Source organism: Anser anser (genome assembly GCF_964211835.1).
Source record: "Anser anser genome assembly, chromosome: 21".
NCBI lineage: Eukaryota > Metazoa > Chordata > Aves > Anseriformes > Anatidae > Anser > Anser anser.
In genome coordinates this window covers 939,697-964,206 of record NC_139742.1, presented here as the reverse complement: position 1 = coordinate 964,206, position 24,510 = coordinate 939,697, and the positions used below count along the sequence as shown (strand labels likewise).

Genomic DNA, 24,510 nt, shown 5'->3' with positions numbered 1-24,510 from the left:
AGGTTGCTAGGTCTGCAGATCCAAACCAGAGCTGGGAAGAATAATGGCAAGAAATGGTCTGGCACTGCAAATTAAGAGAGAGAGTTGAGCAGACAAGTTCATGTCTCCAGATCAGCCGATGGCTGCACCATCATCGTGAAAGACAGGTTCTACTAGGACCAAAATTTTTGTGAGTGTAAATAGGCATATTGCCTGTATAGTGGTGGAGCAGTGGCTCTCTTCTTGTAGACCGTAAGCTCTTGGAGCAAGGATCCTTCATTTGTCCATGAGAAAGTAATTGTATAGTGTATAACCCAATGGAGCTTTCAGCCTTGTGGGAGGAATGATGTGCTCTCACATAGTGGTATAGACCTACATGTGAGTCTCATCTCAAGCTCTTGAAGTAGAATTTGGTGTCACATATGGCCCAACATCTCTGTGTTGTGGTGCTTGTACAAGGGAGTGTCACTAGTGTGCCAGGACAGAGATGTTGTGGAGGAGTGGTGCATTTTCCCTAGGGATTTCCTTATGATCAGGACCTGACATGAAATGCACTGAATGGCACCAGAATCATTGTCTCAGCCACATGTCCAGAGAAATTCTCATTCCCCAGAGCTGCCATCATGCTGTTGACATCTGTGCAGAAGAAACCTCCTGCTCAACAGTAAAACTACTCAGCAAAAATCTTCCTCCCAGCTTCATACTGCTAGCAGCAAGGAGCAAAGCCTTGAGAAGTAGAAGACTGAAAATAAAGGAAGTTTTTCAACTTGGAGGAAGGCAGAGTGGCTACTTTTTGACTTGCACCAGTTTGGGGGCTTTGGACCCCTAAATGAAAAGGGCTGCAAAGGCAGCACAAACTTTATGTATGTACTTGTGCATCTTCAGTGACAGCCAGACAACACCATCATTGCAGCAAAGTGGTGGGACAGAAATCACAGGGTGTGTATTTGGCTACCAAGGGATGGACATAATCACAGAATGGTTGAGGTTGGAAGGGAACTCTGGAGATCATCTAGTCCAACTCCCCTGTCATGCAGGGCCACCTAGCACACTGTACACAGGATCACATAGAGGCAGGTTTGGATTATCTCCAAAGGAGACTCCATAACCTCTCTGGGCAACCTACTCCAGTGTTCTGTCACCCTTACAGTAAAGAAATATTTTCTCCTATTCAGCTGGAGCTTCTTGTGTTTCAGTTTGTGCCTGATGCCTCTTGTCCTGTCGCTGGGCACCACGGTAAAGAGTCTGGCCCCATCCTCTTGACACCCTCCTTTCAGATATTTATAGACATTGATAAGATTCCCTCTCAGTCTTTTCTTCTCCAAGCTAAGCAGGCCCAGTTCTCTCAGCCTGTCCTTGTAGGACAGGTGCTCCAGTCCCCTCGTCATCTTTGTAGCTCTCCGCGGGACTCACTCCAGGAGCTCTATGTCCCTCTTGTACTGGGGAGCCCAGAACTGGGCACAGTACTCCAGGTGAGGCCTCACCAGGGCTGAGTAGAGGGGCAGGATCCCCCCCCTTGACCTGCTGGCAACACTCTTCTGAATGCACTCCAGGATACCGTCGGCCTTCTTGGCCACAAGGGCACATTGCTGGCTCACGGTTAACCTGCTGTCCAGCAGGAATCCCAGGTCCTACCCCTCAGAGCTGCTTTCCAGCAGGTCAGCCCCCAACCTGTACTGGTGCATGGGGTTATTCCTCCCTAGGTGTAGGGCTCAGCATTTGCCTTTGTTGAACTTCATGAGGTTCCACGTTGTCCAGTGCTCCAGCGTGCCCAGGCCCCTCTGAATGGCAGCACAGCCCTCTGGGGTATCAGCCACTCCTCACAGTTTTGTGTCCTTAGCAAACTTGCTGAGGGTGCACTCTGTTGCATCATCCAGGTCATTGATGAAAAAGTTGAACAACACTGGAGCCAGTACTGACCCCTGGGAGACACCTGTAGCTACAGGCCTCCAACTAGACTGTGTTGCTGAGCACAACCCTCTGTGCTTTGCCATCCAGACAGTTCTCATTCCACCTCTGGCCATTCATCTATCCCACACTTGTTGAGCTTGCCTATGAGGAGACAGTGTCGATGCCTTGCTGAAGTCAAGGTAGACAACATCCGCTCTCTCCCCTCATCTACCCAGCCAGCCATCCCATTGTATAAGGCTACCAGATTGGTTAAGCATGATTTCCCCTTGCTGAATCCATGCTGACTACTCCTGATCACCTTCTGCTCCATGTGCGTGGAGATGATCTCTGGGATGATTGATTCCATCACCTTTCCAGGGATGGAGGTGAGGCTGACCAGCTGTTTGTTTCCTGGGTCCTTCTTGCCCTTTTTGAAGACTCAGGTGACATGGGCTTACTTTCAGTCCTCAGGCATCTCTCCTGTTCTCCAAGACCTTTCAAAGATGTTGGGTTAGCAGTAACATCCACCAGCTCCCTCAGCACTCGTGAATGCGTCCTGTCTGGGCCCACAGATTTGTGGGTGTCAGTTTGCCTAAGAGGTCTCTGACCTGCTCCTCTTTGACCAAGGGGAAGTCTTCCTTTCTCCAGACTTCCTCTCTTGTCTCTAGGATCAGAGATGCCTGAGGGCTGGTCTTAGCAGTGAAGACTGAAGTAAAGAAGGCATTCAGTACTTCTGCCTTCTCTGTATCCTTTGTCACCAGAGCACCCACCTCATTAAGCAGCAGTCTCACATTTTCCTTAGTCTTACTTCTGCTATTGATATATATGTTCTTCTTCTTGTTGTCCTTGACACCCTTTACCATATTTAACTCTAGATGGACCTTGGCTTTCCTTATTACATCCCTGCATCCTCTGACAATGTCCCTATATTCTTCCCAAGTGGCCTGTCCCCTTTTCCACGTTCTGTATACTTTCTTCTTCCATTTGAGTCCTTCCAGGAGCTCCTTGCTCATCCAAGCAGCTCTCCTGCCCCCTTTGCTTGCTTTTTTTGTTCATAGGAATACATAGATCCTGAGCTCGGAGGAAGTGATGTTTAAATACTAACCAGCTCCCTTGGACCCCCTTTCCTTCTAGGGCCCTGACCCATGGGATTCCTCCAAGTAGGTCCCTGAAGAGGCCAAAGTTAGCTTTCCTGAAGTCCAGGGCTGCAATCCTACTTCTTGCCCTGCTTCCTTCTCACAGTATCCTGAACTCCACTATCTCATGGTTACGGCAGCCAAGGCTGCCCCCAACCTTCAAATCTCCAACCAGCCCTTCTCTGTTTGTAAGGACAAGATCCAGCAGCACACCTCTCCTGTCCTTGTTGGCTCCTCGACCACCTGTGTCAAAAAGTTATCATCAGTGCTCTGCAGGAACTTCCTGGACTGCATCCTGCAGGAAGGACAGCATCCTGCAGGAGGGACCCTGCACTGGACCAGGGAAGAGAGTGGCTGTGAAGGAGTGGTAGAAACGAAGCACCACATGCGGGTTGACTGCAGCCCTCACTCGTGCCTGCCCCCTGCACTACTCAGGGCAGGGAGGAGGTGGAGTAGGGTCAATGGGGGAAGGTGCCCCCAGCCCCCAGTTTATTTCTTTGTTTCTCACTGCTCCAGCCCATCAACAATAGGTAATAAATTTTATTAATCTCCCTATGCTAAGTCTGTTTTGCCTGTGACGATAATTGTAGAGTGATCTTGCTGTCCATATCTCAACCCTTGAACCCTTTACATTTATCAGGGGCTCTCAGTGGGACTAGCTTTCTGAGAAGTCCTGATTCCCCTGTTTTGAATTTATAACAGCAAACAATCTCTCCTCCTTCTTCCACTCTGGATAATCATTCCCCTCCCCCTCTTCTCCAGTGAATAATATACTCAAGATTGACATCATTTCCCCCCCAGGAATACAGATTAGGCCTTAGAAACTGATCTAACTGCTCTAATCCTATAGGGTCCTCAATTAAAGACTTTATTTCCTTTTTAAAAATTCTAACCTCTCTGCTGGGGGGGGGGGGGGGGGCGGAATTCACTTCTGTGCTTGCCTCACTGGTACCTCCCTAAGAGGATACATAGGAGTGTTAGTACTGTTAGTATCAGGGAATGGGAAATTATCAATATATCTTCTACATTGTTCTAATTCTTGCCAGAGCCTAGAGTGCGCTCCTTCTGTAGGGAAGGAAGTGTTAATTGCAGTTCCTGTCTCCCTTCCTGGAGTGGCTGCTGCTGCCGCCGATGCAATTTTAGGATTATAGGGACAGGGTAAATTATCCAAGGGTTCCTATCTACCTGTCCTTTCCTCTGACTCCTCTTTCTCCTGGTCCTACTCCTTTTCAATAAAAACTGACTTATCCCCTGCACCCAGCAAGCAGCATAACTTGACTCCTCCTTGGAAAAAGGAATCTTATTGTTTACATATAAATTTAAAGCCTGAATTTTCACCAGACCCATATTTTGGCCAAAATACGGCTGTTTACTTAATTGGTTCCTTTGTCCAGATTAATACGCAGTATTTAATCATTTTCTTTTTTATAATTTCCTCTAATTTTGGGATTATTTTTCCAATTTCTTATCATTCTTCCTGAAGGACTGTCAGGCACTGCCCCAGGGATATCTCCCTGTCCCCTGGAACACTTATTTCCCATTTTTCTTAGCCCTTGCCAGTGTGCTGCTACAGAAATTTTTCCTCCTGCAGGGCACCACACACTAACGTTCCAGTTCTAGAAAATGGGAGTGTACTGCCAAGCACTTTACCATACACAGGGTACCGTACACTTATGGGTTTAGTAGATTCTCTGGCGTACTGCCAAGCACTTTACCATGCAGGGGGGTATTGTACACCAGATTTTCCCAAGACTCTTCCTTTCTCCCTTTTACCTCTTGCTTCGTCCATCTCTGGCTGCGCCTCTTGTGGAGCTACAGAACCGCAGATTGGGACTCCACACTTGCTTCCTACTAAAGTGTGTCTCAATCACACTTCACACAAGAGTCCTACCTGACTCCCAGGGCAATACTTAGTATTTCTTATCTTGGTCTGTGCACAGAGTTACTGGGTAAATTCTTGAAACCGGAGTGCCTACCTTCATTTCTTCCCTAGTTCTTCACTGATCCTGCCTTCTTAACCAGTCTCGGTTCCTTTGTCAGCTCTCTGCAGAACCACTGTCACCAATGCACATGACCACTGAAATCAGCAGGGCATGCCTTCCTGCTGTGGTGGTAACGGGTGTCCCCAGAACGCAACTGGATCCTGGATGAGCCCTCAGTTTGTGAGAAACAATCTGCAGCCAATAACACGGGCTCAGGCGAGGATTTCAGTGAAGTAACAATTCTATTTGTGATTGCAATGGTGGGCATCCTGCAAGCAGGAGCGTATCATAACCTTATATCCCCTATTACCAGATGCTTGAGTCCTTCCCTGTTTCCTCATTGGCTGAGTACTACAGGTTCACAACCTACTTGGCGCTTGTTGCTATACCATATATGTAAAATTTTATTTGACCGACCTTTAATTTCTCCTTTTCCCCTTTATTTCTTCTTCTCTCGTAACTGGAGGGGCCCATGATTATTATTATTATTATTTTTTTCTGATTCTGCAACTGCTTGTCTTGTTTTTCTTAGCCATCCTGCTTATTTTGGTACAATGGGACCTTCCACTGTCCCCTTCTCTGCTTAACATACCCCCACTGTTATGCCATTGTTATGCCTGTACAATCACTTTTGAATGTGCAAGGTTAGTGGATTTTTCCACTGCAAAAACACAACTTCAATTCTTACAAGCTGTGAAATCTTTGGGCACTTGCACATGGCAAAACTGCTGTGTTCTTCCTTGGAAAAAGCTGCTGTGGAGCCCTTGGAGGCTGGCAGTAATCCCATGGGTGGCTTGGCCTGCTGGGTCTTTCTATGTCCCAGACAAAGCATGAGGGTATCACTGGAAGCAGCCCTGATCTGGCTGGGGGGCTGCTTTTCCTTTCATAGAATCATAGAATGGCCTGGGTTGGAAGGGACCTCAAAGATCATCTAGTTCCAAGCCCCCTGCCGTAGGCAGGGATGCCATCCACTACATCAGGTTGCTCAGAGCCTCATGTAACCTGGTCTCGAACACCTCCAGGGATGGGGCATCCACAACTTCTCTTGGCAACCTGTTCCAGTGCCTCACCACCCTCTGAGTGAAAAATTTCCTTCTTAACCTCTAATCCAAATCTCCCCTCTTTTTGTTTAAAACCATTCCACCTTGTCCTATCATTATCCGCCCGAGTAAAGAGTCCTTCTCCATCCTTTTTATAAGACCCCTTTAAGTACTGAAAATCTGCCATGAGGTCTCCCCGGAGCCTTCTCTTCTGTGGGCTGAACAGCCCCAGCTCTCTCAGCCTTTCTTCATAGGAGAGATGCTCCAGCCCCTTGATCATCTTTGTGGCCCTCCTCTGGACCCACTCTAACATCTCCATATCCTTCTTGTGCTGGGGGCTACACACCTGAACACAGTACTCCAAGTGGGGCCTCACAAGTGTAGAGTAGAGGGGCACAGTCACCTCCCTTGACCTGCTGGCCTCTCCTCTCTTGATGCAGCCCAGGATGCAGTTGGCCTTCTGGGTTGTAAGTGTAGGAGAAGAGGAGGGTTTTGAAACAAAAGATGCAAGCCTGATTCATAAGCTTTTCAGGACATGGAAGAAAAGCTCAGATGAGCAGTAGCCAGTATCAGTCACTGATCAACGGGGGCCATTCTGCTTTTCTTCTGGGGAGAACCTTGTCAAGAAGATGTCAAACAAGAGGGACTAGATGGTATCCTGACAGTTTGGGGAGCATATTCCTTTAGGGCATGTCCTTTAGGATGTCTCAAGTCTCTTCTCTGCTTTTTCCCTCACTGGTCAGGTGTAAGAGCTGATGGAGGACTGAGAACCTTTCCATGAGTCAAGATGGGAGCTCTGGGCTGGTAGTTGTGGCAGTTAGCAGAGATGGATCTTGGAGACCCTGTAGGGGTAGATGTCATTCCTCTGTTTCCAGTTATAGCAGTGGTGTACTCACTCCAGGTCCATTTCTTTTTCCTAACAATATCTTCCTCCCCCCCCAGCTCCATGCACCAGCACATTTGCTAGGCATCTTCTTTAGGGTCACTTGCATCCCAGACTGCATCATTGCCAGTAGTCCCAACTAGCTACAAAGGGAGTCCAAGTGGACTAGCGTGTCTGGGGACATGGCACATGTCTCTCCAGGGAGACATATCATGAATCCTAGTGCTTCAGTTCTTCCTGGCTGATGTCTGTGACCCACTCCCACATGGCGACTCCCACTCCCCACATGCCTGTATCAACAGAGAGCATTTTCCTGCCTTGCAGAGGTTGTGGCTCATGCTGGAGGGGATGCAGTGCTAGCCTACTGCATTAGCTTAGGGGATGCAGGAGAATCTCACTCTCCAGACAGGTACCAACTACCTCACCCAACACTGGTGATGGCTTGTCACATGCCCCGCCCCCCCCCCCCCCCCAAATAAATACCTGAGTATTTCCTCTATGGAAATATTCACTTCACCAAGTGAAGGTGTAGGAAAACCAACCAGATGGACTTGGGTAGACTGTTCGTGGTGTGCTCTTAAACCTACTAACCTGTGTGTCCTTCAGAGCTGAAATTTAAATATTGAAGGTTTCTGTGTAATAAGAGGAAAACGTATTGGGGGACCAGAGAATGGGGATTCAGCACTTTTAGCTAGGTTAAAATAGCGGGTGTCGGCATCAGTTCATGTCTCCACAAAGGAGCTTGTGGTTCTCAGTGTTGTCTGTGGCAGTGCTATGGGCTTCTCTGAGAGACTGCTCCTGGACAGCAACATTGGTGGCTGATCTGGTCAGACAGAACTGGATGCTGTAGGATGTTGGTCCTGCTCCTGATGAGGGCACATATATCACTGGGAATAAGAGAAAAACATAACTGAGCCTCTGGAGATAGGGAAGTGACTATGGGAAATTCAGTGCGTTCTCTGCTCAGACATGCACTTTGTCATGTACCTAAAAAAGAGGAGTGAGCAGGGAGAGGACCTAATGTACAGGGATGTGCAAAACCTCAGATTTATTTCTCAGCATGTCACCCATGTGCTGGGTGAGCGGCCTCTTCACTTTTCCCACACTCACAAGGTTTGGACTCAATGTTTTAAGGCTTACCAATGTTGTAAGTATTACCTTGCTACACATTTGTGCACTAAGTAGCACAACAAACCTGTAACCTTTAGGAACATAACACAAATAAATACTCTGGTTCCACCGACTGATTTGTCCCTGCAGTGCAAATTTAGCACTAGGGTCCCCTTTCACTCATCATCTATAGGGGTAGGAGTCAAAGAACAAGACATGTTATTTAACTTGTTCTGCTAATAGTCAAATTATGGATAAGCTGTTTCCATCTGCCCCTGGGTAGCCTGTTTTCAAATGCTACTTGAAAGAAAATGAAATGGAAGATACTGGCACCTGCTGGCCACTTGTGCGAGGTTTAACTTGGGACTATTGTAGTGTCTTAGTACTACACACATTACTGGACAGACTGTCTTGTATTCAGCTCTTGGTCCATGGCGGCTTAAGAACGAGATGCTGAAAACATGCCTTGGGAATGGCTGAAGCTGGCTCTGGGCCTGGCTGCAGCTGGATCTTGGTGGGCAATGTCACTGTGGTTCCTGGAGTACATGGTGTGTGAGACAATGGGAAGGGAAGCAGGGAGGTGACAGTGCTAACAGCACTGTACTGGAAGCTCAGTCCTTTCCATTTCAGGCTACATCATAGCTCCAGCATGGCCTGCAGGGAGGGGTGAGAATTCAGTGCCTTTCAGATCACTCTTGGGTCCAACAGAAAAAGAGGCTGCAAAACCACTGAAGGCTTCAAATACATGGATTAGAAGGAAAATTACCAGTATTTGCCACTGAAGGAAATACCATCTGAGAGCTTTGCTGAGATGCAGTAGCCTTACCATCACTTGGTCTTTAAATCAAGGCAATGATTTTTCAGAAAAAAGATGCTCAAGCTTAGTCAGCATCTGTAGAGCTTCTGCTTTCTAAAAGCTGCTGTGGGCCAAAGCCACAACTTACAATATCATTCTTTGTTCAGTTTTGCCCTCAAATAACATTATGTTTTCTGTCTTCTGCTGGCTGTTGAGTGGCATGTGTTGGTACCAGTCAGACATCCTCTTTCCCTGTTACAGTGGCCTGAATTTCATTTCTGTTTGCTTATGGGAGTAGTGGTATTCTTTGCCGGTCTTCCAGTTTATACCATCAGCATAGCTCCCATGAACGCCCAGCCAGTACATCCCATTCAGGTTAGAGTAGTGGCAGTCATTGTACCACCATGCTCCCTTATAGGCTATGGCACAATTAAAGGAGCTCATGTCGTTGTCCTGGTCTGTTGTTGAAAATGGCATGTCCTTGTGGTATGATAAGGAGTCTCCTGCAGGGGAGTACAAGTTCACAGTTAATGCAGTAGTGCAAAAGGGAACTTAATGTTTCTGTGCATCATTGCAAGGTATCAGTGGGCCTTGCTGGATCATAGAACATAGAATATCCTGAGTTGGAAGGGACCCATAAGGATCATCGAGTCCAACTCCTGGCACCACACAGGTCTACCCAAAATTTTAGACCATGTGATAAGTGCACAGTCCAAACGCTTCTTAAATTCAGACAGGCTTGGTGCAGTGACTACTTCCCTGGGGAGCCTGTTCCAGTGGGCGACTCACCCTCTCAACGAAGAACCTCTTCCTGATGTCCAGCCTAAACCTCCCCTGCCTCAGCTTGACACCATTCCCACGGGTCCTATCACTGGTGACTAAAGAGAATAGATCGGCGCCTGCCCCTCCACTCCCCCTCGCGAGGAAGTTGTAGACTGCGTTGAGGTCTCCCCTCAGCCTCCTCTTTTCCGGGCTGAACAGGCCAAGTGACCTCAGCTTCTCCTCATATGTCTTCCCTTATAGTCCCTTCACCATCTTCGTCGCTGTCTGGACACTCTCCAACAGTTTACATCCTTTCTGTAAAAACTGCAAGGCAGTTTTTATAAATCCTGCTGTTCTCCTGTTTACCTAGGTATCCTCCTTGGTCATAGAGAAAAGGAGTATCCTGAGCTCTGCTAGGACTGCTGACACACATGGAGAACTTATCTATGCCTGCGGAACAAATGGGCCAGATTCTGGTTGCAGTTACACAACTCTTACAGCACTTGGATTCTCTGCAGACTTACTGTCTGATCTGGACTGTCAGAAAGAGTTGCAGTGTACAAAGCTACATAAACATGGAGCAGTGCTATCTCAAGTGTTGGTTTCACTCATTCTCACATGAAGGGTATTGACTTTTGCAGAGGATTTGTTTGCTTTTTAAAGAAAGAAAGAAACAAACAAAAAACACATCAGGAGTTAGGAGGATGTGCTGATGCTGAAAGTATTGAATATCACCCCAGCCCTAGAAATACCAAAACTTCATGGTAAATATTTATGTCCAATAAAACTGAAAGCAGAACTTGGCCTGGCTGCTGTGAAGGTGTGGGAATGCTATGTGTCCCACTGCTCAGAGCCAGACTCTGCATTTGCTGCAAAACTTTGTGGCAGGGCTTTTAGTTACTGCTCTGGGTCACGCTTCTGTGGGTGATGGGTGTCCCCTTCCTTCCCTGCACCCAGAGGTCACTCTGTACCTTGGGTGCCTTAGGCAGCTTTAAAAAATTGACCCCAAATGTAGATGGTGCATGACAACACTCTGTACTGTAAATACTGAATGCTTCTGAATTGCTTTGGGAAATGGTCTTTCCTAGTAAGCTGCTAACTTACCAGCATTTCCACCAAGGAAGTCTCCTAGAACTAGTTTGTATTTCTCAGACTCTCCTAAAATTCTGAAAGAAGCGTACTTGGCAAAGTAGTAGTTGTTCTCAAAGTCTCTCAGGTCAATACGGAGTTCACAATTTCCTAGAAGAGAAGGTGGAGAGCAGTTCTGTGGGGCTGGTGGTAAGTAGGCAAATGGAATTCAGGGGTGACGGGTTTAAGGAGCCCTGAGATAACTCAAGAGGAGCTACCACTACTTGAGAGATTATGATATATTTCAAATTGCTGTAGAACCATCTGTCCTGCACATAATTGTGAGTTCCAGGCTGTTTGTGAACATGATTGTCATCACAAACAGTACTAGTAAGTAGATGTGTTGGCCTTTCTCCAGGATAAGTCATGCAGACAGCTCATTCACTTCTGTTACTTGTAGTTTTACCTTTTTTAGAGGTAATTTTCCTGTGTGCAATGGACTGCAAGAGCCTGCATGCTGTTTAAAATTAACTGCTGGGGCCCAAGAGAGATGCAAGAAGTTCAGTCTTTAATGGCCTAACATTGCGCAGTGAGTGCACTCTAACAGCCCCAGCCTGGGGAAGGAGGCAGACCTTACCCAGAGAGGTGAGGAAGTGGATGTTGTCATTCCCCAGCCAGAACTCTGTTAGCTGGTTGCCAAATCCTCGCTTGTATGAATACCAATCTCGCAAAAAATTCACTGATCCATCCGAGCGTCTCTGGAAAACCTGCAGGAAATAAGAGTCTCACCCCTGTCAGGCCATTCTTCACTAAAAGAAGCTCCATTGCCTGACTGCAGAGAACGGGTGGCACAGCCCTTTGCAGCAAACTCTCCCATTGCGTTGGGCCACGCCAGAGGGTAGCTGAGAGGACTGAACCGACAGGGAAATCTCTCTCACAAATTTGCTTCATCTATGCTTGGAAATGAGGAGGGATTTTTCTGACTTAAGCAGGAATGGAAGAGAGTTCGTGGTGCTCAGTCTGTTCCCAGAGATCTCTCCCAAGAGAATCCCCTGTATTCACATAGATTTACCCAGGTTTAACATGAACTTCGGCTGTCACCTCTCTGACATGGCTTCATTATGTGTTTTTCCTGTCTTTGATACTTTTCTTCCTTTTTGTTGCTATTTTAGTGCTATCATTTAGAGCCTTAATAAAAATTGCTGTAGGGTTATAAAAGCTTCCATCCCTTCATCCTACTCACAATCCATCCTCCACCGTCTGTGTCCATATCACAGAAGACAGTGGTGGCATTGCAGCCTTGGGGGTAGATAGTGTACCATCCACTCAGGATCTTGCCTTTATCCAGCAGCTCTTGGCAGTTCCTAGCTTGTGAGCAAATCAGAGAAAGAGTGAAAGTGGAGAGAATAATGATGTGCTCACTGCAGCTGGAGAGCACATCAGCCTCATGCTCTGAACTAGCTTCTTTGGGCCTTCAGTCTCCCAGCTGGCTCTTTGCACTGCAGAACTCTGGTGCACATCTACTTGGAGACAAATCCTGCTACTCCCCGAGTCAATATGTCACAGGGTTGATGGGCTCTTTCTAAGAGATAGTCTAATGGGCTCAGACCCCTTTCATCTGCAAGGGGTCTTTAGAGGCTCTGGGTGATGGAGCTGCTCCAAGCGGGATGACAAACTCAAGATCCAGGAATTTGTTTGGACTCAGGAATGTGGGGCACTGAAGGTGTGGGGGTAGCTGGCAGCATAGGAACTGTGACACACAAAAAACCCCCACCTACCTGTAACACAGAAAATACCATTCAGCTCATCTCTTGTGAATTGAACAGGGGGCAGTTTTGAATATATACATCTATATTATGTATATATTTATTTTTCCTCACCAAATCCACAGCAGCTCAGATTCATGGGTGCCAAAGGATTGACGGAAATTCTTTACTCTGAGGGAGGTGAGACACTGGCCCAGGCTGCCCAGAGAAGCAGCGGATGTCCCATCCCTGGAAGTGCTCAAGGCCAGGCTGGATGGGGCTTTGAGCAGCCTGGGCTGGTGGGAGGGATCCCTGCCCATGACAGGGGTTGGAATTGGAAGAGCTTTAGGTCCCTGCCAACCCAAGCCATTATGTGATTCTATGATCCCAGCTTACAGCTGCATTTGTGGTATGATTTCGCAGGAGAAAGTCTGGGAAGATTTACACTGAGCATCCTCAGTGTATCAGATAAGAAGACCCCTGCTCTACCCAGAACCCAGTGCTGTGCCAGTGCATGGTGTGTGGGTGAGACGACTCATTGCCCTGGTGGGACACACTGTCCACTTCTTGCAGGCAGGACCTGCCTCTGCACTCCAGAGCTGCTCCATGACATGGTAGTGGTGATACAAGTGTCTGAGCATGATGAGCATCTGATGTGTGGGCACACAGCTGTGCCAGGCTGTCTTGTGAGCCTGGGTGTCCTTCATAATGGAGGTCTGCTCCTGGATGTGGCCTATTACTTATTAGTCAAATGTTTTTACGTGCCCAGGAAATGTAGAACTGAATTAGAGTGCTTGAGGCAGTGAGGCGGTGAGTTCATGGCATCCTAATCTCTCTCTTTCAGGTGTTACTGCAGCTCTCCAATCTGTTTGAGCCTCTGCATGGGATTCTGTTCTTACGGCATCCAAACGTAGCCAGAGTGGGCTGGAGCTCTGCTTTGATTCTAGCTCAGGGAGATTTAGTCAACTGATGCTCCCTTCCCTTCCCTTCCCTTCCCTTCCCTTCCCTTCCCTTCCCTTCCCTTCCCTTCCCTTCCCTTCCCTTCCCTTCCCTTCCCTTCCCTTCCCTTCCCTTCCCTTCCCTTCCCTTCCCTTCCCTTCCCTTCCCTTCCCTTCCCTTCCCTTCCCTTCCCTTCCCTTCCCTTCCCTTCCCTTCCCTGCCCTGCCCTGCCCTGCCCTGCCCTGCCCTGCCCTGCCCTGCCCTGCCCTGCCCTGCCCTGCCCTGCCCTGCCCTGCCCTGCCCTGCCCTGCCCTGCCCTGCCCTCCCCTCCCCTCCCCTCCCCTCCCCTCCCCTCCCCTCCCCTCCCCTCCCCTCCCCGGCTAAGGCTGGAAGGCACCTCTGGGTCCATCTGATCCAACCTCTCTGCTCAAGCAGGGCCACCTACAGCTGCTTGCCCAGGACCACATCCAAGCAGATTTTAAAGATCTCCAAGAAGGAGACTCCACAACCTCTCTGGGCAACCAGTTCCAGTGCTCTGTCACATGCACTGTAAAGTGCTTCCTGATGTCTAGACAGAACCTCTTGTATTTTTAGTGGCTTCATCTTGGAAACCAGGATACTGTGGCTGTAAGGACCAAAACAGACCTTCTACAGGTCACACAGAGGGCAGGTTATTTAAGAAGCACTCACAGGACGTGACTGTTCTATCTGATCTGGTCTGGGTGGATTACAAATAGCCATGCAGAAGCTGCATGTGGCTGAGAGAAGCAAATAGGTAAACAGTAATATCTCCTTACTCTGTCCTTCAGTGTCACTCTGAATTAGTTGCTGCCCTGTCCTGACTTCCGATGCAGGGATTCTGCCTTACTGCTTGTCATCACTAGTCTGTTCTGCAAAGCCAACAGTGGGATGAAAGACCAAGGAGGAAACTCACCCAAAGTTTCTGGAAACCCAGGCTCTCCTTTTGTTCCTGTTGGGCAAACAACATCATCAATTGCTCTCTGCCTTCCACACCTAGTCCTTCCCTCTTCCACAACTTGACATTGTTTGCTTTTCAAGCCAAATCCTGCTGCACTGGTGTGAGCGGTGATGTTAGGTGAATTGATAAGCTCATCTGCATGCACAAAGAGGCATGGTGCAGCAAAGGCAGGAGGAAGAACTTGTTAGTGATCTGTACTGGCTGGTTCCCAGCCCATCAAAGGCCCATCTGCTCAAATCCAGAAGAGCACAGAGGGACAATGGCAGGTGGGAACCCAAGCTACAGGCTCCTGTAATTACAGAACCAAGTATCTTGTCTGGCTGCTTCCCAGGGCTGCCCCCACAGAGCCTCAGTCCCGTGTCCAGCTGTGACACCCAGCAGCCTGAGTCAACAGGAACAACTCACCAGATCCCCTGGCAGGCACAGGGGGGTGGCTGCCTGGGAGTGCAACACGTTATGGGATGCAGGGGAAGAGGACAGGAATTATTGTGAGATGTTCAGGAGAGGAACCAAAGGTGGGAAAATGGAGGGATTTAGGTGATTTGGGAAGGAAGAAGACAGGGAAAATAGAGGGTAAGGGGATAAAAATGGTTGATTTTAGATAGCTGGTCAGTATGCTTGTTTGGCTGTGCCCTGCACTGATCACCACAGTCTGTCCTGTCATCTTATTAAAAACTTTTCTAGTACTGTCCTGGGTGAGAGCTCTATTCTGTGTGCCCATGTGTGTATGGGGTGTGAGTGCAGCACCTGGAGCCAGACCATGGCTCAGAAGTTTGTGGGGCAGCAACTGGCATAAGTGCAGGTGTGCAAGTGAGTGTGATGGCTAGCAAAGATCAACCCAGGCAAAGCTGGTGAAGTGGTCTGGACTCCAGGAGGTGAGTGCGTCTGAACATGCTGCTGTGGGTGTGAGGGTACATGGGTGTCTACAGGGGCAAGAGCACAGAGGGTTGGCTGTGGGGCTGGGGTGCTCCAATAGTTGTGCGTGTGTGTGTGTGTGGTCTGGAGTGGGGCTTCAGCCTCAGGGTTCTGTGTCCAGATGCCAGCAACTGGTGAGACTGAGATCCAGCTGCTAGTTAGACTAAGTGAATCCTCTTGCTGGAGGAATCCCCCTTGTACCGATTTATCTACGCAGAAAAATTCTCACCAGTGGACTGCTACCCTGCTCAGCCAGAGAGGGAAGCAGGATGAAGCTGTTGGTGCTCTCTGTGCTCATGTGAGTGCTCTGAGTGGCTGTCGGTGAGGATGAACATGTATATTCGTATAATTGTTTATAGGCACGTGTGTATATATTTATATTATGTGTGTATATATATATATATATATAGTGTATACATGTCCTCTTCATGTATATGCCTACTGGGAACTACTTCAGCCTGGCTACCAGTTGGACCTGGGGACAGGGACAGGGAGTGGCAGCCTCGCTGCTCTTGGATTTTTGGACCCAGTATGATATATTTTCCTTTGACACCTGATTAGGGGTCAGGAAGTCTAAATGACAAGAGTAATGCAATACATGTCTATGTCAGACCTGCTAGCTGCTAAGACAGCCTGACAAATGGGGTGCAAACATTTTGTGCCAGTGAGTATTACTTAGGTGGGACACACAGAACAGTAGTAGATGGGTGTGGGAAGGAAATCAAAACACACCCAGGGAAGGAGGCAGGGTCAGAAGCACAAAAAGGGGAACAGTTACTGCTGGCAGAGGTCTTTAGTGGGTGTTTTGGGAGCAGCTGTGACAGTTGGAGCAAATGTGCTATACTAGTGACCAGCTCAGTAGCATTTGGCTCCTATTACAAGCCAAAGACTTGTGAGAGAAGCCACGGTGCAGAGAGAGCTCATTTATATGTGCCAGTGGCCTTAGCATGCAGGATGATGTTATCAGAAAAAAAAATATATATATATATATAAACATCACCTTGTTTACTCTCTACCCTATTAATAACACTGGAGAGAGACAAATTTCTGTGGCATTAACAGTAATGGGGTTTCATCTGAGTCTCTGCCTTTTGACATAGCAAGGGACCGTCAGAGTTCTGCCCAAATGTGTCTGGTCCCTTGGGCTGGGGTGTGCAAAGTCCTGCTGTGTCTGTAATTGATGGTTCTGGACAGCAGCTTCAGGCTCCCAAGTTGTTGGCAGCCTCTGTTGCTGTCTGGCTGGTTTGGGAGAGGGGCTGCTCTCATCACCAGGGGCTGGGGCTGAGCCTCTATGGGGAGCTCCAGCAGACCAGGCCCTATGATGGGGGAGAGCTATTGTCAAATAGCCCATCCAGTACCCTGTGGGGTACTTTTATTTTTCTATAGTTGCTCCCACATGGTGTGTTGCTCTAGAATGGCATGGGGTGGAAGTTGAACTAGACAGGCTCCCATCATAAATTCATCTCAGCATGATTTACCTTTTGGTCCTGGGAAACCAGGGTCTCCAGCCACTCCTGCAAGAGACAAGAGAAAAATGCTCGTCACAGATGACTCAAAGGGACTGAATTACAGCAAATCCCTAAGTAGAGGCTCCTGGCCCTCTGTGTTTCCCAAATGTACAGGAGAGGCTGTTGTAAATGGTGCAAAGCCATGGTGCTCTGTGAGTGCCCGAGTTGAAGGCAGCCTGCGAGGCCCTGCCTGCTCTCCAAATCAGCAGCATCTCTCAGGAACAGCAGGACAGTTGCTTCTCCTTCTGCTGGATTCATGCCTCTGTCTCAGTGATTTTTTTTTTTGTTGGTTTTCAGTTTTAAGCCTGTGACCTGTGAGATTTCAGACAATAGCTGCTGTTTCAATGTGTCCTGTTTCAATCTCCTCCTGTGGGGTTCTGCTGATGTCTTGGGTGCTTTTGACAGGGAAATATGTACATATTCAGCATGCAAAGGGGCTCTTTTCCCAGCTGTTCAGTGTGCCAGCACTCAGTTCCTGGATGATACCATGTGCTGGGAGCTGGAAATAACATGATTTGCTTTCTGAGTCTGGACCATGTCTATGAATGCTTCTAAATGCATGGCTCAACAGTCTTGTCTTATGCAGCCCTACTCTCAGCTTGAGTCTATGAACAGAGAGAGATCAAATAAGTGACTTCCTCATTTTGTGGAGGGGGGTCAGCCCGTTGCAAGGAAATCCCTATTCCCTCCTTGCTTCACTGTATGCCAGCTGTCTCCACTCCAGGAGTGGAGAATAGGGAATCACAGAATCATAGAATCATAGAATGGTTTGGGTTGTAAGGGACCCCAAAGATCATCTGGTTCCAACTTCCCTGCCTGTATCAGGGACACCTCCCACCAGACCAGGTTGCTCATAGCCCCATCCAACGTGGCCTTGAACACCTCTAGGGATGGGGCATCCACAGCTTCTTTGGGTAACCTGTTACAATGCCTCACTACGTTTACAGTGAAGAATTTCCTCATGACGTCTAATCTAAGTCTGTCCTGTTTTAATTTAAGACCATTCCCCCTTGTCCTATCATTATCCACCCGAGTAAAGAGTCCTTCTCCATCCTTTTTATAAGACCTCTTTAAGTACTGAAAATCTGCCATTAAGTCACCCCGGAACCTTCTCTTCTGTGGGCTGAACAGCCCCAGCTCTCTCAGCCTTTCTTCATAGGAGAGGTGCTCCAGCCCCTTGATCATCTTCACAGCCTCCCTCTGGACCTGCTCTAAAAGCTCCACATCCTTCTTGTGCTGGGGCCCCCAGACCTGGGTGTAGGACTCCAAGTGGGGCCTCACAAGGGTAGAGTAGAGGGGGAGAATCACCTCCCTTGACCTGCTGGCCACTCCTCTTTTGATCCCGCCCAGGATGCAGTTGGCCTTCTGGGCTGTAAGTGCACATTGCTGCATCATGTCAAGCTTTCGGTCCGCTAGAACCCCCAAGTCCTTCTCTGCAGGGCTGCTCTCAGTGAGTTCTCCCACTCTGTACTCACGTCTGGGATTGCCCCAGCCCAGGTACAGCACCCTGCACTTGGACTTGTTGAACCTCATGAGGTTCATGTGGGCCTACTTCTCAAGCTTGTCCAGGTCCCTTTGGATGTCTTCCCTTCATTTTGTCTTATTGACTGCACCACTCAGCTTGGTGTCATCTGCAAACTTGCTGAGGGTGCTCTCAATCTCCTTGTCTATGTCATTGATGAAGATATTGAAAAGCACTGGTCCCAGGACAGATCCCTGAGGTATCCTGCTCATCACTGACCTCCACCTAGACATGGAACCATTGACAGCCACTCTCTGGGTGAGGTCTTCAAGCCAATTCCTTATCCACTGAATGGTCCACCCTTCAATTTCATCTCTCTCCAATTTGTAGATCAGGATATCATGTGGGATTGTGTCAAAGACCTTACAGAAGTCCAAGTAGATGACATCAGTCAGTCTTCTCTTGTCGACTGATGCAGTTACTCCATCACAAAAGGCCACCAGATTGGTCATGCATGATTTGCCCTTGATGAAGCCATGCTGGCTGTCTCAGATCACCTCTTTGTCTTGCATGTGCCTTACCATTGCCTCCAGGAGCATCCATTCCATGAGAGACGCAGAGGTGAGTCTCACTGATCTGTAGATCCCTGGGTCCTCCTTTCTATCCTTTTTAAAAATGGGAGTGATGTTTCCCCTTTTCCAGTCAGCAGGGACTTCACCTGACTGCCATGATGTTTCAAATATGATGGAGAGTGGCTTGGTGACTACATCAGCTAATTCCTTCAGGACCCTGGGATGCATGTCATCAGACCCCATAGACTTGAAATTGTTAAGTTTCATCAGGTGGTTTCAAGCCTGCTCTTCACTTACAGTGGGAGGGACTTTGTTCTCACAGCCCTCATCTACATGTTCAGGGAAATGAGGTATGTGGGAAGCCTTACCACCAGTGAAGAAGTTGTTGAGTACCTCAGCCTTCTCCATGTCTGTTGTTAGCAGTTCTCCCTTCTCATTTATCAGAGGGGGAACACTCTCCCTGGCCTTTCTTTTCTGAGCAACCTACTGATAGAATCCCTTTCTGTCATTCTTTGCATCCTTGCCAATCTCAGTTCCATCTTTGCTTTGGCTTTCCTGATCCCATCCCTGCACATCCAGACAGCAAACCTGTACTCTTCCTAAGCCACATGTCCCTTCTTCCACTTCCTGTGCATTTCCTTCTTGAACTTGACTTTGACCAAAAGGTCCTTGCTCAGCCATCCTCATTTCCTGCCCTCCCTGCATGCTTTCTTACACAGGAGGAGGGAGAGTTCTTGTGCTCTAAGAAAAACATCCTTAAAGAGTTACCAGCTCTGTTCAGCTCTTTTGTCCCTAAGGACAGTGTTCCAGGGGATCTCAGCCACTAGATCTTTAAATAGCTGCAATTTCGCTGTTTGGAAGTTCAGGGTCCTGACTTTGCTATTAGCCAAGCCCGTATTCCTTGAGATCACAAAGTCAACCAGGGTGTGGTCACTGCAGCCCACATTGCCTCCAATCTTAATCTCTTTTATTTGTTCATCTGCGTTGGTAAGCATGAGATCCAGTAACGCTTCTCCTCTGGTTGGTTTGTCTCATATCTGGACAAGGATGTCTCATGGAGTCTCTAGGAGTCTCCCAGCTTGCTTACACAGCCTGCTGTGTAGAGAGATGTCTGCTTATAGGGGGCTGATAAGGGGGACTTCAAAAAGAAGAGTAGTATCTTCCTCTGAGTTGTGGTCCCACCCTACAACACTGTTCCTAGTACCCATCCCATGCCAGATGCATGCACCAAATCTTCCTGGTCTATGCTACTTCAGGGCTCTTTCTTGGAGTATGACCAACCCTCAGGTATTTTATCTCTGTAGATCCAGTCTCCCTATGTATGCCCTGAACTTCAGTGGGTTTATAGATTGAAGCCAAGTGTGTTATGCATTACCTTTTGTACCGGGTGGTCCTGCTTTCCCAGGGAGTCCCTGGGTTCCCATTTCTCCTACAAGGAAAAACTCAGTTTATATGTGCATATTGTAATCTGATCAGAGGGGAGGTGACACAGAAGCCTGGGCAGCTAGGCCTCAGCTTCTGCAGAAACAAGGAAGATGTTTTTTGTTCATTGGATGATATTTTATAACATATCTCACTCCCTTTCTTCTACTAAAGCTATACTACACAGGTACTGCTAATGTAAGTCCTAATTTACAGTTCACTTATGAATTTCTGTGAGCTTTGTACATCTGGGAGCCAGTCCGTGGCTTTTGCCCCAGTGGAGTGGCTCTCTCTACTGTTGTGACTCACTTTGCCTACAAGTCCACTATGACATGGGAGGCCTTGAAGGACTCCTATGGGTATGAGGTGACCTTCAACAGCTCCTCCCCCCTGCAACAAAGCAATCTAATATCAAAGCATTCACTGCTGGGTTTTGAAATCTCACCTTTTGTTCCTGGGACACCTGGTTCTCCTTTTGAGCCAGAGGCACCTGGGATCCCTGGGCATCCTTGGAGAACAGCAAGCCGGTCAGCATCACCTAGTCCCACTATTCTCACCTCTGAATTAATGAAGACAGTCATCATGGAGATTATTACGACTCTGAAATGTCTTTGAGAGGAAACTGAACCCTTTGGACTTCAGAAACAGTGCAAAAGGCAAAGATAAGCAAGTGATGTCCAGTCTGAGGAAGGAAGTCTGGCATAATTATATGTATTAAGAGACGGTATTGAGGTTGTTGCATATTAGAATTAGACACTGGATCTCTCTGGCTTCAGGGGAGTTTAGTGGAAGAAGGCTGTTATATGTGACATTACATGCATGACAAATACATTGTAACTTAATAAAACAAAAGATGTGAGGTGCTCTGTGGGGTAATACAGCAAAAAGTAAATGGCACTGATGAGCATGTGGATAGTAAAGATTCTGATTTAAAGGGATTCTAAAGATTTAGCCTGATTTCCTGACACCAGATCAGTTTAAAATCACGCCTATTGCCTTTCTGGAGAGTAAAGACCAAAAACTGTGTTGTGCAGTGTTCCCAAGTTGCCAGGGTGCCGGGCACCCATCAAGCACTTGGTTGATACTGCTCTGCATCCTCCAATAACAGAGGTAAGGCACCACAGATGGAAAACATAGAACAGGGTGGAAAACTATGAATGGGGCAGCCTGTTCCTGGAGATCCCTCTAGTGAGTGGGCAGGATGCTAAACTTTTGGTTGGAGCCAGCAGCTTTGTGAAGCCACTACTGAGACTTCATCACCCATCTTCCAACTTGCAGCTGAATTAAAGAGATGCATAGAAGGAACAAATCCACCCCCCTTCCCCCCCCAGCTCAGCTCAGCTCTAACAGCCTGCCTTAGGGCAATTAACAGTAGGATTTGTGCCCCACTCACCTGGGCAGGTGTCCTGGGCATCGCAAATGGTGGCTGTTATGCTGAGCAGGACAAGAAGGACTGGGGCTACACTTCCCATTGCTGGCACAGCTCTCTGCTCTCTGCTCAGCTTTCCTTCTCCATGTCCCAGGCACTGTCGTTAGTATTGACCCATCTAAGCCCTTTATACGTAATAAAAAAATCCAGTGTAAGCTCCACCTCTGTGCTTGCCCAATGCCTGGGTCCCCACTCTGCATCTCCAGAGCTTTTCCCAGGTAAGCAGCTTTCCACAGGCCTGATGGGGAAAGTCCTTGCCTGGCTGCCCCAGCCTGCCTTGTCTCAGGCCTCTGCAAATTTTGGATGCATATCTCCTCCTGTACTGTATTTCTAGATGAAATGAACCGGCAAAAACATACATTTAGCTAAATGCAGACAGCTCCCCTCTTCCTTCCTGCTAGTGGCACTTTTCAAAGAGCAGCACTTACTCTGTGTATGGGGGAACTGAGACATTAGGAAAAGAAAAGCCCAAGGTCAACAAAGATCACAGTCAGAAGCTGCAGTGCCCGACTCATGCTCCAATGCTCTGCCTGCCAGGCAGCGTTGGATCACTTTGCAACCTTTCAAACAGAGGTTTCAGTTTATAGGTAATCCAGGACTGACCTGGAGTTAAAACTCTGCATATCCAAGTGAGGTTTGGTGGGAAGAGCATGTCTGACTTTTTTCCTGCTTTTTTTTTCTTTCCCCCTCCAGTTCCTGTTCATTGTAATAACGAGTAGGATTTCAGTTTCTCTGTTGTGCACTCTGTTCATTTGTGTCAGCATTACGAGGTTCAAACTGTTTCAAGTCTGACTCTTTTGTTACCTCTATGTACAGAACCTTTAAAGTTTATAGCAGAGTTTTTAGCAGCTCTGTTCAGCTCCTTTGTTCCTAAGTATAGTGTTCCAGGGGATTTCATCTTTAATAGCTTTAAATAGCTTGAAGTTCACTCTTCGGAACTTCAGGGTCCTGACTTTACTCTTTGTCAGGCCCATGTTCCTCAAAATCACAGTCAACCAGGGTGTGGCCACTGCAGCCCAGAAATGCAATAGATGTTTATGATTGTTTTTGTTCCCAAGACATAATTTTGTTAAGGGAAGTGCAGGTCTTACTTTCCTTTCCCTGTCTGGAAAAAAAAAAAAAAAGCCTGCAAGGAAATCAGAAGGAACGCGATCTGAACACCTGAATTCAAATTTGGGTTTTGTTTAAAATGGGAAAAAAGTATATCATTCACGGCAAGCGTTGTGTATGCAGTTCTCAGGGAGAAATGAGAATAGCTTCTTTCTTCAGCTTTTCAGAAGGAGAGAGAGAGAGAAAAAGGATGAGCAGATGTCTCTGATCTGCTAGGGCAGGAGAGGTCTATGCAGAGTCATTTAAACTGACTGGGGCCCTGTGCACTCCTCTTCTCTCCCTCTCTACATCACAAATGTTCATGCAACGCAGGCTGCTACCTGTCTGGGACACAGTTGTTTCTGCCCCATGGGGCAGGTGAAGATGAAGAAAAGCCAGCTGCTAGTACTGAGAAGTCTCCTCCTACTCAGCACTCTGTGTCCTGTGCTGTGAGCTTGGTAACAGCTGCAATACTTTGTTACAATATCTAGCAGCAAGAGCTACCTGTTTCCCTTGGTAAGTCACTCCAAAAAAGCAATGGTTAAACTGGCCTCACAGGTTATCCTGTCCTTACAATCTGCCAAGGGCTCCTGGCTAGATCTGTCCTGTAAAAAAAAAAATAAAAGTAAGAATAGGTTTGCCCCAGCTTTTCCCAGTTAATCCCTTATCAAGGTGGCCAGACCTGCATCAGGCTGAGAATGCATATTGTGGAGGCAACACTGACGTATCCACCTAGGTGTTAAAGCCTGTGGGCTCCACCCAGCCTGGGGGACACCTGGAGATGTCACCTTGCTTTCAGACAAGGAGGCAATGCTGCAGTGTCCTTGTGGACATGGCTAACTTTGGGAGCAGGGGGAAAACTGCAATTGAACAAACAGTCCAAAGTAGGTCAGGTCCCTGAGGGTAGATATTGAAATTGGCCCAGTGATCAATATGCCCTAAATTGTTTTTCCTCACACTGTGTCCTAATGAAGATCAAATAGTGCAGATTGTTTACACCATCAGCAATTCTTTTTTTCTATGTAGGTTCTCACTTGAGTCCTAGGAAATATCCCCTGTCAGTTGTGAAAGTCCAGTATCACTTTGGGAATGCAGAAACGAGTTTTAAGTACATTGCATGAATAGGGAGTGCCTCTAAACACCATGACTCTTCAGCTCCAGAGATGTAAATGTCACAAGTGAAGTCTCCAGAACTTAACTGACTTGTAAAGCCACAAGAAAATAAGCTTAGCAAATCAGAAGAAACAAACAAATGACAACAGATCTTCAAAAAGTGCATGTCGGAACATGGTAACTGCACAACAGAGGATTTAACACTGATTTATTCAAAATCATAGGTGAAATCCAGGCTCCTGGTAGTTTTGACATTGGCTTCCTTACCACCAGGAGGCTAGAGCTTCACAAAAACATCAGAAAAGCTGCAAAGGCTGTAAATACCTAAAACAATAGGCAGCAAGCCCCAGTCATGGCATTCCTCTGCTTTGTCTCATGGCCACACAACTTCTAAAGGTGCCAGAAAGGCAGACAGTTTGTGCTGAGGAGCTGAGACGGAAACTCTGACATATCTGACTTCAGGCTGACGTGCGGAAAACAGACTCCACAATCAGTAAGATTGTAAAGTAGGTATGTTTATTCAGTGCTGGGCAGCACGGGGGGTAGTCCCGCCAAAGTCGTGCGCATGCCACATGGCAACTTGCCATGGTTATATGCAGTAAAGAATTACATATGCATGAAGTTTCACAATGCGCCTATACATATGCATAACCTGTCCCCGCTTCATATTAAAATTAGTTTACTAAGTCAA

General features: G+C 47.6%; 2 protein-coding genes across 12 annotated transcripts in view; one reads left to right on the top strand and one right to left on the bottom strand.

Moving 5' to 3' along the window:
- Nucleotides 1–24,510, top strand: part of LOC310884871 (dual specificity testis-specific protein kinase 2-like) — a 93,440-nt gene that overhangs the window by 34,983 nt on the left and 33,947 nt on the right. For 5 of the 11 annotated variants that reach the window (XM_083807324.1, XM_083807328.1, XM_083807325.1 and 2 more), the window contains one exon: nucleotides 9,949–10,653. The exons of 1 other annotated variant lie outside the window; for it this stretch is intronic. In XM_083807324.1, the coding sequence (XP_083663450.1) occupies nucleotides 9,949–10,200 (252 nt within the window). In that variant the 3' untranslated portion in view covers nucleotides 10,201–10,653. Of the gene's footprint in view, nucleotides 1–3,003; nucleotides 3,745–9,948; nucleotides 10,654–13,235; nucleotides 13,612–14,139; nucleotides 23,332–24,510 lie in introns of those variants that run through there. 5 more of the 11 variants (XR_014574438.1, XR_014574439.1, XR_014574440.1 and 2 more) reach the window with 5 other exon arrangements.
- On the bottom strand, nucleotides 9,071–21,978 carry LOC310884881 (ficolin-2-like; the record flags this gene model as incomplete). Its single annotated transcript, XM_083807346.1, is given in 11 exon segments — nucleotides 9,071–9,319; nucleotides 10,683–10,817; nucleotides 11,284–11,413; nucleotides 11,890–12,014; nucleotides 14,265–14,366; nucleotides 16,703–16,738; nucleotides 20,142–20,195; nucleotides 20,634–20,747; nucleotides 21,582–21,704; nucleotides 21,707–21,746; nucleotides 21,748–21,978. Coding segments are annotated over 11 exon segments (1,338 nt in total). The 3' UTR covers nucleotide 9,071.